The sequence below is a fragment of the Dermacentor andersoni genome, chromosome 3 (genome assembly GCF_023375885.2).
Source record: "Dermacentor andersoni chromosome 3, qqDerAnde1_hic_scaffold, whole genome shotgun sequence".
Taxonomy (NCBI): Eukaryota; Metazoa; Arthropoda; class Arachnida; order Ixodida; family Ixodidae; genus Dermacentor; species Dermacentor andersoni.
In genome coordinates this window covers 215,144,870-215,161,253 of record NC_092816.1, presented here as the reverse complement: position 1 = coordinate 215,161,253, position 16,384 = coordinate 215,144,870, and the positions used below count along the sequence as shown (strand labels likewise).

The 16,384-nt window shown below is 44.9% G+C and overlaps 1 protein-coding gene across 1 annotated transcript in view; it reads left to right on the top strand.

The window, feature by feature from the left end:
- The window catches only part of LOC126535853 (receptor expression-enhancing protein 5-like), a 182,022-nt gene extending 178,121 nt beyond the window's left edge, over positions 1-3,901 (top strand). The window contains exon 5 of the mRNA XM_055073120.2: positions 3,762-3,901. Coding sequence (XP_054929095.2) covers positions 3,762-3,768 — 7 coding nt within the window. The 3' untranslated portion in view covers positions 3,769-3,901. The remainder of the gene's footprint in view (positions 1-3,761) is intronic.
- The last annotated feature ends 12,483 nt before the right edge of the window (positions 3,902-16,384 follow it).

The window sequence follows — 16,384 nt, the reverse complement described above, 5'->3', positions numbered from 1 at the left end:
ATGAACTAACCACAAAGAATAAAAAAGCTTTAGCGAAGTTTAATTGGATGCACACCTTACACAATTAGCAATGATACCAAGACGCATTAAAGGCAACAGAACTAATATCTTGCACTTAATAGTAATTACGAGTGTCGAATGAACATTGCCTTTCACATACCTTCAAGAAAGAATTGATCACTGACTTGCCCACGACGAGATTGCTGTCCACCTTAAACGTGGTCAAGAGCATAGAAACGGAATTATTTCTATTGTTTTTAATAAATCTTGTTCTGTCCTACAACGAACTATAAAAATGAGCAGCAGCAGTAGAACGTTGTCTGTGCCAAATATCATGCGTGGGTGTGGCTTTTTTATTTTATTGTATCTGAAGGAGAAAAATATGAGCGAGGTATTTCTCGCGGCTGATATAATAGCTCATCTTACAGGGTGCAACTTTGCCAACACCCGGGCTCAGTGTTGTAAAAGCGAGATTGGAAGCACCTAATTTGCTTTCTTTTGTGTACTTCCCGAAGCGTTTACCACAGGAATCGTGCGCACTTAGGTTATTTTTCGACATAGTTACTCGCTCAGGATTGTTATTTAGATGAAAATGTAATATAAGCACATAGGACATTCAGGTGCGTATATATTATGCACTCATAGGAACAAAGTGGACTCAAACTCCCGTGCGCCAAACCTGTTGGCTTGATGGAACAGAAGGTGGCGATTGCTTCGAAGAACTCGGATTAACGGGCCCCTACGTCCGCTGCGATTAAAAACAGGAGGTATCGGCAGCTGGGATCAGTTAACTTTCTTTTATTTTTTACTGTTATATTTATTTGAACATTTAAACCGGCAACATAACGTGTAACGTAAATGAAAACGTAGTTCTTTTTCCCTGCAACATAACATATTAGAAAGCAGTGCGTTTTTCAAACATTTCGTTCAGAACATTTCAGCGCCGGTGTCGTCCTTTTATACCATATACGTAACTTTGGTAGACAAACTTCTGATGAAAGTTAGCTACAGACGCTTCGGCAACAGTTTTCATGGGATTGTAACGTCACCCTGTTTGGGATTGAGATTCGAATAATGGGGTTGCAAGGTTACCCACTTGGAAGTATGATGACCGTATCAAGACTCTTTCACCATGCCCAGTGACCCAAGTTGCCGACTAACTTAGGCCAATAGGTATATGTGCTGACTTCTCTGATATTGTGCAGACAATATAGACAACGGTATAAGTGGTTGTTGCAATACATTCCAATGTAAACATGCAGAACCCATATAGACTACCAAAGGAAGTGCTGCCATGTCACATTGAAAATTCAGCTATGTTCTAGCATTTTGAACTAACTATAGCATTTTCCCTTCAATTCCAGGCATGATTTTGTGAAACTGATGCTGTAAAGTATTCGACTGAACTATACAAAATACTATAATTTATCAACAATTTTTCAAATCAAGAACAGATCAAAGGTTATCCGATTCCAATTGACGATTGAATTAAGGGCGAGAATATTTCATTTGTTATGCAAAAGCTTGTAGAAATCACGCACACTTCTCAGCAAATCAGAAGGTTGATAAATAAATATTACATACCTTTGATTTTGTGGCGTTTTTCACACATATAATTTTTCGTTGCCCCGAAGCACACTATGCCTTTGTTCACTTTGTCATGAAACTCTAACATCATGTTGCTTTTACGCGCACCGACTAACATAAAAATCTAGAAAAGGTGCAATGAAAGGTATGCAGGTAATTTACGTAAATGCAGCCTGTACTCTACAGGCCAAATCATTCGTCTTAAGACTTGTTGACTGATGCTGGTTTAGCAACGCTATTCTTCAGAGCGAAACAAGCCCTCGTAACGTTCGTCTATGCAACGCCGCTCTAGGATATCACGCGTTAAATAGATTTCTTTTTCGCCAACACGTGTACCGCGAAATGAGCGCTGATTCGCTCTGAACCAGTTTAGCGTTCGCAATGACGCATCCATGTTATCACTCCTGCTGCATGAGGATAAATAATTAACGCAGTGGTATTGTGTCCGTTGCTACCCATCACCCAATAACTTTCTATAAACATCAAAAACACATACCGCTTAACACACCCGCATCTGTGCTCGGACCGATTCTATTTCTAAATTATGGTAATGATATCGCTGATTTTATTACTTCCACCGCAAGGTTCATCGCGGGTGACTGCGTGATATAAAGAAAGGTCACTAACACTGAAGATGCTAATAACTTGAAGAATGACCTAAATAGGTAAGATAAATGGTGCCACGACTGGCAGATGGAAGTCAACGTGAACAAAATAAAAATGTTTCTTTCACTTCAAAATTGAGAAAAAATAACGCATCACTACACCCGGAACAACAACCCAGTTGAACATGTATCCAACTTTAAATACCTGGGTGTTCATTGAGCGTCTGTTTTTTCGCGGACCTTACATATTGACAGTGCAAGAAGCAGCGCTTTTAAACTTAGTCTGATTCAGTAGGCATAACTTGCATTTGGCCAACTCTGCTACTAAACTTTTAGCTTACAATGAAATAGTGCGCCGTAAACTTTATTATGCTTCACAAATCTGGAGCCCTCACTACACGTACCTCTTAGGTAAACTCGATTTTTTTAACAAAAGTGCCCGTTTCTTAAACAATTGCTGTCAGACATCTAGCATTACCGAAACTGACATGTCCCTAAACTTCTCTATAATCGCGCAGACTACTGTCTTTTATTTCTCTCTCTGAGGAAATCTATCACAACGGTTCCAATCTATCTGTAGTTATCAACTCTGCCCGTCGAATAATTGCTCGACTAGACCACGAATTCAAATCAGAACCGTTCTTCGCCCGAACAAGCTTGTATTTATATTCACCTTGTGTCCTCGCTGTTATTCATTGGAATCAACTACCACAAAATATTGTCTGCATAACAAACAACGACGAATTTACTCCCAAATTACATCTTGGTGTCTCAATGACTGTATAGTTGTCTCATATTTCTCATACGTCTCATATTTCTCATATGTCATATGTCTCATATTTCTCATATTCCGTATATTGTCTTGTTAAAAGCAATATATATCATGCACAACTTCGTTCACTTGATTACTGCTTCAGGATGTGAATGCTCAGCCTTGTTAGGTTATTCTATTATGCTTTCCTTTTTAGTTAGTAAGATTTGTCTTTATATTAGTTTACGTTCGTCTTTATGTATGTATCCTTTCTGTACTTGATTGGTGAATTGATTTAATGTGTGTATACTACTCCCCCCCCACTCCCCTATGTAATGCCCTGGGGATTTTAGGGTACATGAATAAATAAGTTTCTTCGTCTAACGATTAGCTTCTTTTCTTTCGAATAATAGCTATGCACCTCCCGTCGCAACTAAGATCACCTCTAGGCTATTTATACAAGTTCTGATTATTTTAATGGATCACCTTAATGCTCTTGTTTCTATAGCTTATGTAATATTAAATTTATTATCTACGAGTACTGTTCTGCTAAATAAGAATATTGAACTTTCCATTGTCGAAGAGATTCTTAGAATAGTTATTGTAGCTTTTCTTTTTCTTACGTTAACCTATCTTTCTGTTGATGTGCGTGCAAAGCCCACCTGCTTTGCTCTTGGTGAGACAGCTAGTATTGCAATTAAATAAATAAGTAAATAAATAAATGATTCTCACGTGCACACTAAGCAATGTTGCGACTTCAATTTAATAATTCGGATTGGTGTCCTAATTAATTTCTTGTTTCTTTTTTTTTCTTCCAGAAAGTAAGGATGCGCCCTTAGTACGTGCTCAACCATTGCACAGAAAAGGGGACCGCGGTTGCGGGCAGCGGATGGCGACAAGCCCTTATCGAACGCCAAAAGTCAAGTGCAACTTAACAATAAAGTCCTCGTTTACAGTCGCGGAGAGTATTTACATGTGTTTTTTACAAGTGTTCACAAAAGCGGTACATCGAAACAACAATTCTTGGTCTGTTTCGTACGCTAGAGGTAAATGAGTGCAGGAAACAGGTCGAAGGCGAGAGTTCTTTGTTATGCACGGTAACACTAATAGTTATTATATACGTTCCAATATATTACGCTTCATCCGCTGTATGTGCTACAACTCTAACATCTTATAAGTTCCAGAAGAAATAATTAACTGCTAAACTTGCTCGCTTGAAGAACCGTGAATTTGCGCTCAGTGCAACCACTAAGTGCACGATTCCGGGAGTGACAGTATAAGCGCCTTGCGTGCAACCTGAGCGCCAATCAAATTCTTGCATGGTGTCATGTTGAAGCGCGGAGTGCACCTTTCTTAGCCCAGTGACTGTCTAAGACAACCTTTCATCAATATCTTGAACAAATTCTTATCTAAGTCAGCCTCATTTGCTTTTGAAGCGCGTCCTTTCTTTTTTGCTGTACTCGCAAGAAAGCTACTTAGCTCAATAGCCTTGCCGATTGTGCTTCTTTTATCAAATAGATTTTTTTTTCTTTTTTCACGTTCCATTGGCACTCTCCCAATAAAATCAACCTGCTAACCCGTAGGTAACATATTATGGGTGTCAATATATGCAGATATAGTAATTGCCTCTTCATAAAATTTGTGAAACGTTCTAAAGCAACCAATATTTCTCAAGATACAAAACAAAACAAACGAGAAGGAAGGGGATTAACCGAGGCGCCCGATTTTTTTTATTAGTCGTATTATAAGATGCCAACAAACACTGACACCAAGGACAGGCATAGGGGAAATTACTTGCGCTTAATAAATTAAACGCGCTAGTTCTTCATTTATTAAGCACAAGTAATTTTCCCTATGCTTGTCCTTGGTGTCAGTGTTTGTTGGTTTCTTACGAAACAACAACAATGAGGGTTTACGGGGCAGCATACAATAACCCGCTCCTGCAGTTTGCAGAAAAGTGCACTGGAGACAAGTGGAGTCTTTGAGAACGCAGGGGCAATGAATGTATGGTTGGAACCTTAGTTAAAACTATATCGATTAAAATCTTAAGCGCAAGATTTTAATTAAATATAGCACCTAGATTTTCAGTTTCACGTCAATAAAAGTAGTTTTCTTGTGTACACGTTACTCGGCGACCTGGGCAGTGCGCTAATAGGGGCCAAGCTATTACGAAAACAGTCTACTGAACTAACTAGGATCGGAATGATGGCGATCCGTCCATGGTTGGCTTTGGCAAAAGGGAGTGATTTGTTTTATCCCTATTTGCCAAGAGTTGGTGTCTAGAACATGGTGGCCTCGGCGTGTTTCGGAGTCCGCATTCACTTCCGGCGCCCCATAGAGGTCCCGAAAGCAGAGCCTTCGAGATGTTTTTCCACTGCAAAGTGACCATCGCCGAGGCGGGGACTCGGACAGTACCTGCAAAACAACGCCTAATTTTGGCGCCCCATCGACATAATCTCGCACAGTGCCGATAAGCCGCCGCCACAGTGGGGGCGAGCGCAGCACTCGCATAGGTGGGCGCTCTGCTGAAGGCGCGATTGGCCGCTTTCTTGCATGGCATCTTCACAGCATAGCATCTAACTGCCAACGCAAGCTTGGATTGGCGCCACAGAACATGAAACAAATATTTTGGCATGTTCCCCGCTTGTGCCACCAAAGCTTTGTTGACTATAGTACAATGCAAATGCGGCAACGGAAGGAGCCTTGTTTGCCGGAGAACACAACTTTTGTCCAGTCGTTTTCATCACAGCAAATCACACAAAATAGAAGCGCGACATGCTGGGATATCTTAGGTACTGGCGCATCAATCTAACGCCGTCATCTGGCTCTCCGAAGTGGCTTCGTAAGCGCTAAAGTATTCGGCTACACAATCAGCGGTCAGCTTGTCGCAGCTACATCTGCCCATCAAATCATCCGTGTCTCATCAAACGTGACTGTTGCCGCTTACGCAGCTTTAGGTGAGTGCCAATCTGCCCACAATGACACCGCATCCTATGGGCGTGAACAACGCTACACTGCGCATATTCCTTTTAGCTGCACTTAGCTGTTACAATTAGTGTGACATGCGCAGCTTTCTTGCCGGTGATGAAGATGGTGGTGGTTTATTGGCGTATCCTTTAAAAAAATTTAATTATGGGGTTTTACGTGCCTAAACCACTCTCTAATTATGAGGCCCGCCGTAGTGGGGGACTCCGGAAATTTCGGCCACCTGGGGTTCTTTAAGGTGCACCTAAATCTAAGCACACGGGTCTTTTCGCATTTCGCCCCCATCGAAATGCAGCCGCCGTGGCCGAGATTCGATCCCGCGACCTCGTGCTCAGCAGCCCAACGCCATAGCCACTGAGCAACCATGGCGGGTTGCGTATCCTTTGAATCGGACTGCAGACATATAGTCACCTCCAACGTGCGTCCATATGCTACAACAACACCCCAAGTGTTCGCACAGCTCTGCTGCCGAGACCGCAATCTCAGCTTGTCAAACCCATTGGCCGAACTAATTACTTTACGACGCGAATACTTTACGACGCCGTGAAATCATGTCGAGGCATCGTCTCCTCAGTCACTGCCGCGTTTTTTGACACCAGCTCTTGCCAGTGGCCTTACGACGCCGTAGCGCGCCGAATTTTTGCACTTCCTCCAAAGCTTCTCTTACTTTTTTGACTGCCTAGCCGCATCACTCGGCCGCGCAACTACTGTTTCGCACACTATCGACAATGGGAGCCAGGAACCCATTCGACAGCGCCCGTACCGAGTACCGGTGACTGAAATATGCGTTATCGATGACCAGGTGAACGATATGCTCAAAGCCATTCTCATCCAGCCTTCGAGTAGTCCTTGGGCGACAGCAGTCATACTAGATAGAAAAAGAGCAAGACGGCACCATATGATGTTGTGTTGATTATCGAAGGCAAAAGAAGATTACCCGACCGGATGTACGCCCCTTGCCATTTATCAATGACGCACATGACCGGTTGCAAGGAGAGGAGTTTTTTTCCCTCCTGAGATGTCCGCTCTGGCTAGTGGCAGATGCCTATGGCTGATGCTGACCTTTCCAAAACCGCGTTTTTAAGACAAGGTGCCTTGTATGAATTTATTGTAATGCCGTTCGGTTTGTGCAAGGCGCCCGCCACGTTTGAACGCATGATAGACGGCTCCTTGCGCGGCTTGAAGTGGCATACCTGTCTGTGCTACATCGATGATGTTGTCTTTTCCCCAGACTTTCCTGCCCATCTTAGCCATTTACATCAAGTGCAGACCTGTCTCCGGAATCCTGGTCTGCTGCTTAACTTGATAATGTACCTATTTGCAGCCCAATAACTAACTCTATTAGACCAGGTTGTCTACAAAGAAGGCACTCTTCCTGATCCTTCTAAACTTCGCGCTGTATCTGAAATCCTGAAACCCACTTACTCGAAAGCAGTGCGCAGCTTTAGTGGCCTGTGCTCCTCTTTTGGACGATTCGTTAGCAATTTCGCTACTGTGATCGCGCCTCTAAACCAGCTTCTCCGAGTCGACAATAAACTGTCTACTTGGTCGGTAGTCGCTGACGATACCTTCATGACTCTTCGGCGGCTGCTTACGTCTTCGCCAATCGTGCTCCATTTCGATCTAGCCGCACCTATAGAACTTAACACTGGCGCCAGTCCATGCTGTCGGCCTTGGGGCCATGCTCGCACAGCGTAAGAACCCTAAGAATACTTATACCTGGTCGCTTATGCCAGTCGTGCCCTCACAGAAGCTGAGACCAGTTACTGAATAGCAGAAAAAGAGTGCCTGGCAGCCTCGCCGCCTCACTGCTGCATAAGCAAAAGACGTCACCTCGTTCATTCTAAACAACCTTTTTCTCCGCCTTGGTGCACCTCGTGAACTGCTCAGCAATCGGGGGTCACGTATTTTTCTCGGACATCCTGCATTCCCTCCTATCTCACTGCCAAATTATTCACCGCAACACTACTGCTTATCATCCACAGACCAATGGCTTGACAGGATTCAACAGGACTCTTGGTGGCATGCTATCAAGGTACATTGCGTCTGACCACTCCAACTGGGATCTTGTTCTTTGCGTCCCATACGCACATAACGCTGCCTCTCAAGCCGCTACTAGGTTCTGACCATTATTCCTGCTTTACGGCAGCCATCCTTCCAGCTACAATGATACGGTTCTTCCGTACCAGCTGGATCCTGCGGATGTGGCGCTCAGCACACCGAGATATGCCGAAAACTTGCCCGTTTTCTAACGTCTGCTCAACAGGGTTGCAAAAAATAGCGCTGATTTATGATTTCATGACGGTATTAGTAACCTAATTTCAGCATCGAACAAAACACTCGGTTTTCTTAAGCGCCACCTCCGCCCAGCCCCACCACATGTTAAATTGCTGGCGTATAAAGCCCTTGTTAGACCCAAATTAGAATATGCGTCTGCCATCTGGAACCCATATCAAGCCTATCTAATCACAGCTTATGAAGCCGTTCAAAATCGTGCCGTCCAATTCATTCATTCCTCATATTCACGCGACGTCGGTATCTCATCTTTGAAAGCACAATCCGGACTACCGCCTCTCTCCCATCGTCGCCGCATTCCTAGCAACGCCCTTTTTCACAAGTTTTTTATTCTTCTCTCAATGAAACGTCGTATATTACAGCCGCAGCACGCCTATCCTACCGCACCAGTCATCCAATTCAAGTTGCCCGACCACCATCGCACACTACTACGTTTTCTGCTTTGTTATCTTTTAGAGCAGCTAAAGACTGGTATGGCCTGTCCTAAGACATCGTCTCCATCACTACATTATCTGCTTTCCAAAAACGCGTAACTGATCATCCTCATTCGAAATGTAATCCCACCCCTTACTTAACTCCCCCTGATATGGGGGCCTTTAAGGAGTTAAACGGAACTGAACCCACCCCCTCGGCCCTTTCCTATCGACTCACTCGTGTGGCTTTGGGTCCCGCCCATTGCTGCTCCTAGCCTTTCGTGCAAGCTCCTCCCGAAGCACCACGGGCCCGACCTCGTGGTTGCGCAACCATCGCCAATTAATTGCGTCGTCGAACCCGTATTGACATCTTCCTATCTCCTTCGCGGCGGGTGAGAGACTGTGCGCATTGACCGGCTCACGCCGTATTACAATCTGCTCACATCTCCGTAGGTCGCCAGGATGGCTATGGCTCTTCCATCCCGGGGGTGATTGTGTGGAAGAAGATCGGCACGTCGAAGAAGCCCCGTTGCCCCATCGTGCGGCTCGTACCCGGTTCGCTCTGTGGCTGCACCCTACCAGGTGGTGCTGCGTTTGTCGCTGCTGCTCTACGACCCGAATAAACTACCTTTATAAAGGCAGTGAAGTGCAGTTACATTATTCAATTCGTTATTCTGATTTCACTTAGAAGTAATGCCCGCCTCATTGAGTTACGAAGTTCAAGGTTTAGAACAGCGCAATCTGCCGCAGGTGATATTTAGCAATTTAGTCCAAGTAAAGAAAAGCACGTCGTGCTTCGTATTTTCCTTCCCAAAACGAAGAAATGCGTTGCTCGTTGTTTGTCTTCCCTTTTCAAGTAAGATTTAATTCTTCGCTCTTGGACAACGTAGCAACAAGCATGAGCGTGTCTTTGTGTTTCGAAAGAGAAAACAACTTTTGTGCATTCGTGAATAAAATGCAGCTACAACGCACAGTATTGGCAAATCACTGAAAAAGAAGTGTTTATTCAATATATATTGTTTGCTTTCAAACACTTCTTATAGAGACCTCTTTATGGCGGAAGAGAAAGTAAAACAAAGCTACGTTTTTTGAGTAGGAGAGGGACAATCTGGCAAACAACGCCCAGAAATGACAAATCAGTGCTAGCCTTTACTTTCTCCACAGCACTCAATGGAGTTGAAAAAGGGATCGCTGTCTTATAGACAGAGAATTTTTCTGCCTTACCGCTGAAATTGTTTGTCATTTTATTTCAAAGAGATAGCATCAAATTTCGGACAACTAAAAATGGCCTAATTTCGAAAAGCCTACAGGCAACTGCAACAAGGCGTATGAATGAGCAACGCTCGTGCAAAATATTATGTTTCAAGCAAACGGGGATAAGTTAGGGTTGGTTAGAAAATACACATTATTTACACTAAAACTGGTAAACGCCACTGGATAACTGAAATGATGCGCAATTAAAGAAACCGAGAATATCCCACAACTGCGGTGGGCGTATGAATGAGCAACGATCGTGCAAAATATTATGTTTCAAGCAAACGGGGATGTGTTAGGGTTGGTTAGAAAATACAAATTATTGACACTAAAACTGGCAAACGCTACTAGATAGCTGAAATAATGCGCAATTAAAAAAAAAAGCCGAGAATATCCCACAACTACGGTGGGCACGCGCCCGCCTCTTTAAGCGATCCGACAGAAACAAAATCGGATAATGACCAGCCTCGCATCTCTCCCACTATTGCTATGATAGCACATACGCTAGTGCAAGTAATTTCCTCTATATTTTCCTTGGTGTGTTTATTTGTTGGCTTCTTATGATATTGTAACGATTCACAAGCAGAAAGTACCGATAAAAAAAGGCCAGGACACTCTATTTGCAGGTCAACTGTAAAGCGATCGTGAAGGGACGTTTTCTTCTCTTCCGCAAGGCGCGAGATTTTCGTCTTCCTCTACGTGCCGCCTACTGGATGTGGCATTTGCCTCCCTCGAGAGAGAGCATCGTCCCGATGCTCACCTAGCGGCAGGAAGATGTGTCAGACGAGGCGGCGGCATTTCATTCCGAACAATAGGGCTTCATGCGCACAATGGGCACAACTTGTGGTGGACGTTGACTCGCCCTGGAGGAAGCAGGACTCTCAGGAATGACCTCATAGTTCAGGTCGCTGAGGCGCCGTAAAACCTTGTACGGACCAAAGTACCACCTGAGTAGCTTTTCTGAAAGCACTCGCCGACGGATGGGCCTCCAAGCCCACACTTTGTCGCCTGGCTGATACGTGATGTAGCGACGCCGTAGATTGTAGTGTCGAGTGTCGTAGTCCTGCTGTGGCGCGATTCTGACGTGGGCGAGGTGTCTCGCTTCTTCATCACGTTGAGCGAAAGCTCCAGCGTACGTGCCTATATCACAGGAGTCATGTGGCAAGATCGCATCGAGCATCGTCGTCACTTCACGGCCATGGAGAAGGCTAAATGGTGTCTTTCGCGTTGTTTCCTGTTGATCAGTGTTTTAAGCGAATGTATGTAAGGTAGAATGTCATCCCAATTTTTGTGCTCCACGTCCACGTACATACGGAGCATGTCGGTGATAGTATTGCTCAAGCGTTCTCTTAGGCGTTCGATTGCGGGTGATAGGCTATGGTCTTTCGGTCAGCCGCGCCATTGAGGTGAAGCACCGTCTTTAGCAGTGTAACCGTAATAGCAGTTCCTCTGTCCGTTATTATCACCGCTGGTGCACCTTGCCTTAGAACTATGTTTTCAATAAGGAATCGCGTTGCTTCGACTGCGGTGCCAGTTAAAAGGGCCTTGGTTTCTGCATAGCATGTCACGTGATCGGTGGTAACTATTACCCACTTATTGCCAATATTGGAAGTCGGGAATGGTTCAAGAAGGCCCATACCGATTTGGGCAAGTGAGGTCGTGGGAACTCGGACTGGTTGTAGTAGCCCAGTTGGTTTCATTTATGGTGGTTTGCGTCACTCGCAGTCGAGGCACGTGCGCACGTAATGTTTCACAAAGGTGGCAATCCTTGGCCAGTAATATTTCTCTGTGACTCGGGCTAGTGTGCGCTTGTAGCCGAGGTTGCCAAATGTCGGTTCATCGCGGCAGGCTTGCAAGACCTCATGACGGAGGCACGTTGGGACGACAAGTAGGCGGTTGCTTCCGCTTGCAGAATTGTTCTTGTAAAGAACATCATTACGGAAGCAGAATGATGGCAAGTTCCTTGCAAATGTTTTGGGCACACTTGTAATCCGGCCTTCTGAAAATTCAATAAGCGGAATCAGTTCGCTATCTTCTAGCTGCAGACGAGCAATCGTGGCCGTGTCTAGAACACCTATAAAAGCCACGTGTTCGTCATCTTCTCTGACTTCCTGCTCTATCCGTGACCTTGAAAGGCAGTCGGCGTCGGAGTGTTTTCGTCCGGACTTCTACACCGCTGTCATATCATTTTCTTGAAGCCTTAGGCTCCAACGCGCTAGTAGACCGGACGGATGCTTCAAGTACGTCAGCCAGAAAAGTGAGTGAGGATTGCTGACAACACTGAAGGAACGGCCATAGAGATACGGGCGAAACTTCATAACTGCCCATGTCACCACAAGGCATTCCTTTTCTGTGGTTGAGTAATTAGGCTCAGCACGTGAGAGCGTCCTGCTTGCTTATGTAATGACTATCTAGGCTGAGTCTTGCCACTGCGCGAGCACAACGCCTAGACCTACGTTGCTAGAGTCCGTATGAATCATGGTGGGAGCGTCCTCGTCAAAGTAAGCCAGTACAGGTGGTGTTTGCAGGTGCTGCCGGATATCATGAAACGTGGCTTGTTCATCTTCTCCCCATACGAAGACAACGTCTTCTGTTGTAAGGCGCGCTAGCGGTGAAGCTATATGGGAAAAATTGGCTATAAATCTTCGGTAATACGAGCAGACACCTAGGAAACGACTCGCTGCCTTCTTATCCGTAGGCATTGGAAACTTTGCGACGGGCGTGACCTCGTCAGGGTCACGGCGGACGCCTTGATGACTTGCAACATGACCTAAGAACTGGAGTTCCTCGAAATCAAAGTTACACTTTTCTGCTTTCAGTGTTAAGCCGGCGGACGGGATCCTTTGTAGAACCACCAGCAGCCGTCTCAGGTGTTCCTCGAACGCTTCCGAAAAAATTAAGACGTCGTCGAGGTATACTAGGCATGTCTGCCACTTCAGGCCTGACAGAACCATATCCATGAGTCGCTGAAAAGTTGCTGGAGCTGAGCATAAACCGAAAGGCAGGACCTTTAATTCGTACAGCTCATCAGTCGTTACGAAAGCAGTCTTTTCTCTGTCTCTCTCGTCAACATCGATTTGCCAATAGCGACTTTTGAGGTCCATCGATGAGAAATAGCGGGCATGCCTCAGCCTGTCGAGAGAATCGTCGATACGCCGTAGTGGGTATACATCTTTCTTTCTCACCCGGTTCAGCTTACGGTAGTCGACACAGAAACGTAGAATGTCGTCTTCCTTTTTGACCCTCACTACCGGCGATGCCCATGGGTTTCTGATGGTTGGATAAGGTCGCCGTCGAGCATTTTCTTCACTTGCTCTCGGATCGCTTCGCGTTCTTTTGGTGCTACACGGTGCAGGTTTTGTCGGATTGCTCTCGCTGTCTCCTCTGTGATAATCCGGTGCTTCGTCAGTGGCGTCTGACTAACTCTGGGTGTCGACGAGAAGCGATCGCGAAACTGGTGAAGCAGGTCCACAAGGCGCTCCCTTTCCGCTGGTGATAAGCTCGCGCTCACGTCAAGAACAAGTAACGCTGCGAAAGCGTCTTGCTCGCCTTGTTATAATGCAAAGCATTCGCCAAATTCCGCAATCTCGTGGAGATAAGCAACTGCTGCGCCTTTTGCAATGTGTCGTCGTTGCTTGCTGAAGTGTGTCATCAGTAGTTCTGTTTGCCTATCCATTACTTTGACGAGACTTCTGGGCGTGGCAATATCTTAAGTGAGCAAAAGTGCAATTATATGCTCGGCAATGCCTTCCCCATCATACTTTGTGTCTGACGGAAACAAGACGACAAGGTAACGGTGGTGCGCTCACGTCGTCTATGATGCGCAAAGGCTTGCGTTGTAGTTCTGCACTTTCGTCCCCAGAAAAGGTTAGTATACCTTCTGGTATGTTGACGACGGCGCCGTACTAGCCTAAGAAGTCCATACCTAAGATAAAATCATTGCAGCAGACGGGGAGAATAACAAAATTTTCGATGAATGACTAATCCCCTATGTTGATCCTTGCAGTACACTTGCCAGTCGGTGTCAATAGCTGGCCTCCAGCACCTCTAATGCGCGGCAATGACCATTTCATTTTCAATTTGCGAAGTCTGTCCGCCAGTTTTTCCGTTACGATTGAAAAGTCCACGCCAGTGTCTACTAGTGCCGTCACGTCATGACCGCCAATTTATACAATAACATCGGCGCTAACAATCTCCTCTGTCGTCAAACCATCCGGCTCTATTGGCTTCTATTGGCTTCTTGTTTGACGGCAATAAAGGATTTTCGGCACTTCAACGTCTGGCAACCTTGCACCCCCCCCCCCCCCTTCCGAGGTGGCGGCGTTCAGTTTCCCCAGTAGGCGCTAGATCACTAGATATCGCTAGATCACGCATTGTAAAGCCGCACGTACGCGGATGTCTTTTTTGTCTTCGTCGAACCTGTTTGAACCCGAATTGACCCTTTGATGATGCTGTGAACCAGTTACAACGGTCATTATTATTCCTCCTCAGCTGAAGCGTAACAGAGCCGAAAGCACGAACCCAAATTTGAGAATGACATGAAAAGATGTCGATTCGCTACCCCGGTGTAAGGCTTTGGATCATGTGTGTACTCTCACATACGCCTTTTCCCTCTAGTTAAGCGCTTTGCATTTGTTTTTAACGCTACCATTACAAGGACAGCGCAAGACTATATCTGCAGCTAATATATATGTGCTCCCTTCACGAAAGCACAATGGCCAAATGAAGAAAAGGCAGTGCATGCTTGTTATTTATGACGGCTGTCTGGCAATTTCCGGCACGTGATACATGCATGTAACAACCGTGTAAAGCTATACAAAGAACGGAAATGTCTTATTTATGTATATCCAAATAAAGAATTGCACAGACATCTGCTAGATCTTTTCGGGAGGTGCTTTGTAGCCATCTTTCGGCAACGTTTTCAATACATCTTAGCAAGATGTCTTCAGAATCATTATCATATTCAGCGTATTTTATGTCCACTGAAGGACGAAGGCCTCTCCTTGCGATCACCAGTTAGCCCTGTGCTGCACCAACTGATTGCAACTAGCGCCCGCTAATTTCCTAATTTCACCCCTTCACCTGGTCTTCTGCCGTCCTCGACTACGTTTCACTTCTCTTGGTACCCATTCTGCAAACCTAATGGCCCAACGGTTATATAACCGTGAAATAAATGACCTGTGCAGCTCCATTTTTTTATCTTAATGTCCATTACAAAATCGGCTATACCCGTTTGCTCTCTCACTCAAACCGCTCTCTTGCTCTATCTTAACGTTGTGTGTAGCATTCTTCGTTCCATCGCTCTTCGCGCGGTCTTTAACTTGGTATCAAGCTTCTTTGTCAAACTCCAAATTTGCCCCATATGTCGTAACCGCTAAAATGCACTGATTTTACACCTTTCTTTTCAACAATAATGGTAAGTTTCCAGTCAGGAGATGACAATGTCTGCCGTATGCGATCGGAGCCCTTCTAATTCTATGAATCAATCAGCGGTCCCTGCGATTAGTTGACATAGGTAAACGTACTACTTCACAGACTCTAGCGGCTGACTGGCAATCCTGAACTCCTGCTCCCTTACCCAGCTATTCATCACTATCTTTATCTTCTGCATAATATAGTTCAACCCCACTCTTACACTCTATCTGTTGAAATCCTCAATCAATGATAACTCGTCTGCAGTGTTGCTGAACAGAACATTGTTCTCTGTTTAATAGATTGAATACTTCTTCCAAGCACGCAGTGAATAGCATTAGAAAGATTGTGTCTCCCTGCCTGAACCTTTCCTTTATAGGTATCTTCGGACTTACGCAGAATTAAGGCAGCTGTGGAATCTCTGTAGATAAATTCCAAGGTAAGTGGTCCGTACACCTTGATTATGTAATGCCTCTAAGGCTGCTGGTATCTTTACTGAATCAAATGCCTATTTGTAATCTATGAAAGCCCTATGAAGAGACTTATTGTACTCTGCGGATTTCTCGATCACCTGATTAATTAGATGGGTGTAATACATGTAGAGTATCCCTTCCTGAAGCCAGCCTGTTCCCTTGGCTGACTGAAGTCCACTGTTGCCCTTATTATGTGGGTGATTTTTTGGTGAATATTTTATATAATGCTGGGAGCAAGCTGATGGGATCATAATTTTTCAATTCTTCAACGTCTCCAGTTTTGTGGATTAGTATAATGCTTGCATTGTTCCAGTTTTCATGGACCCTTGCAGACCACCGACACTTCGTATAAAGAGCCACCAGTCTTCCAAGCATTATGTATCCTTCATCTTTGTTTAAATCGGCTGTTATTCAATGTTTTCCTGCCGCTCTTCTTCGTTTCATGTCTTGTAAGCCCCTTCTGACCTCATCGCTAGTTATCCTGTTCATTATTGTTTCTAAAGGAGGTATCCTGACTCCTCTGGGTACTGTACAGGTGAGTATAAAATTCTTCCGCTATATTTACTATACCTTCGAGATTGCTGATAATATTACCCTGTAATCTTTCAG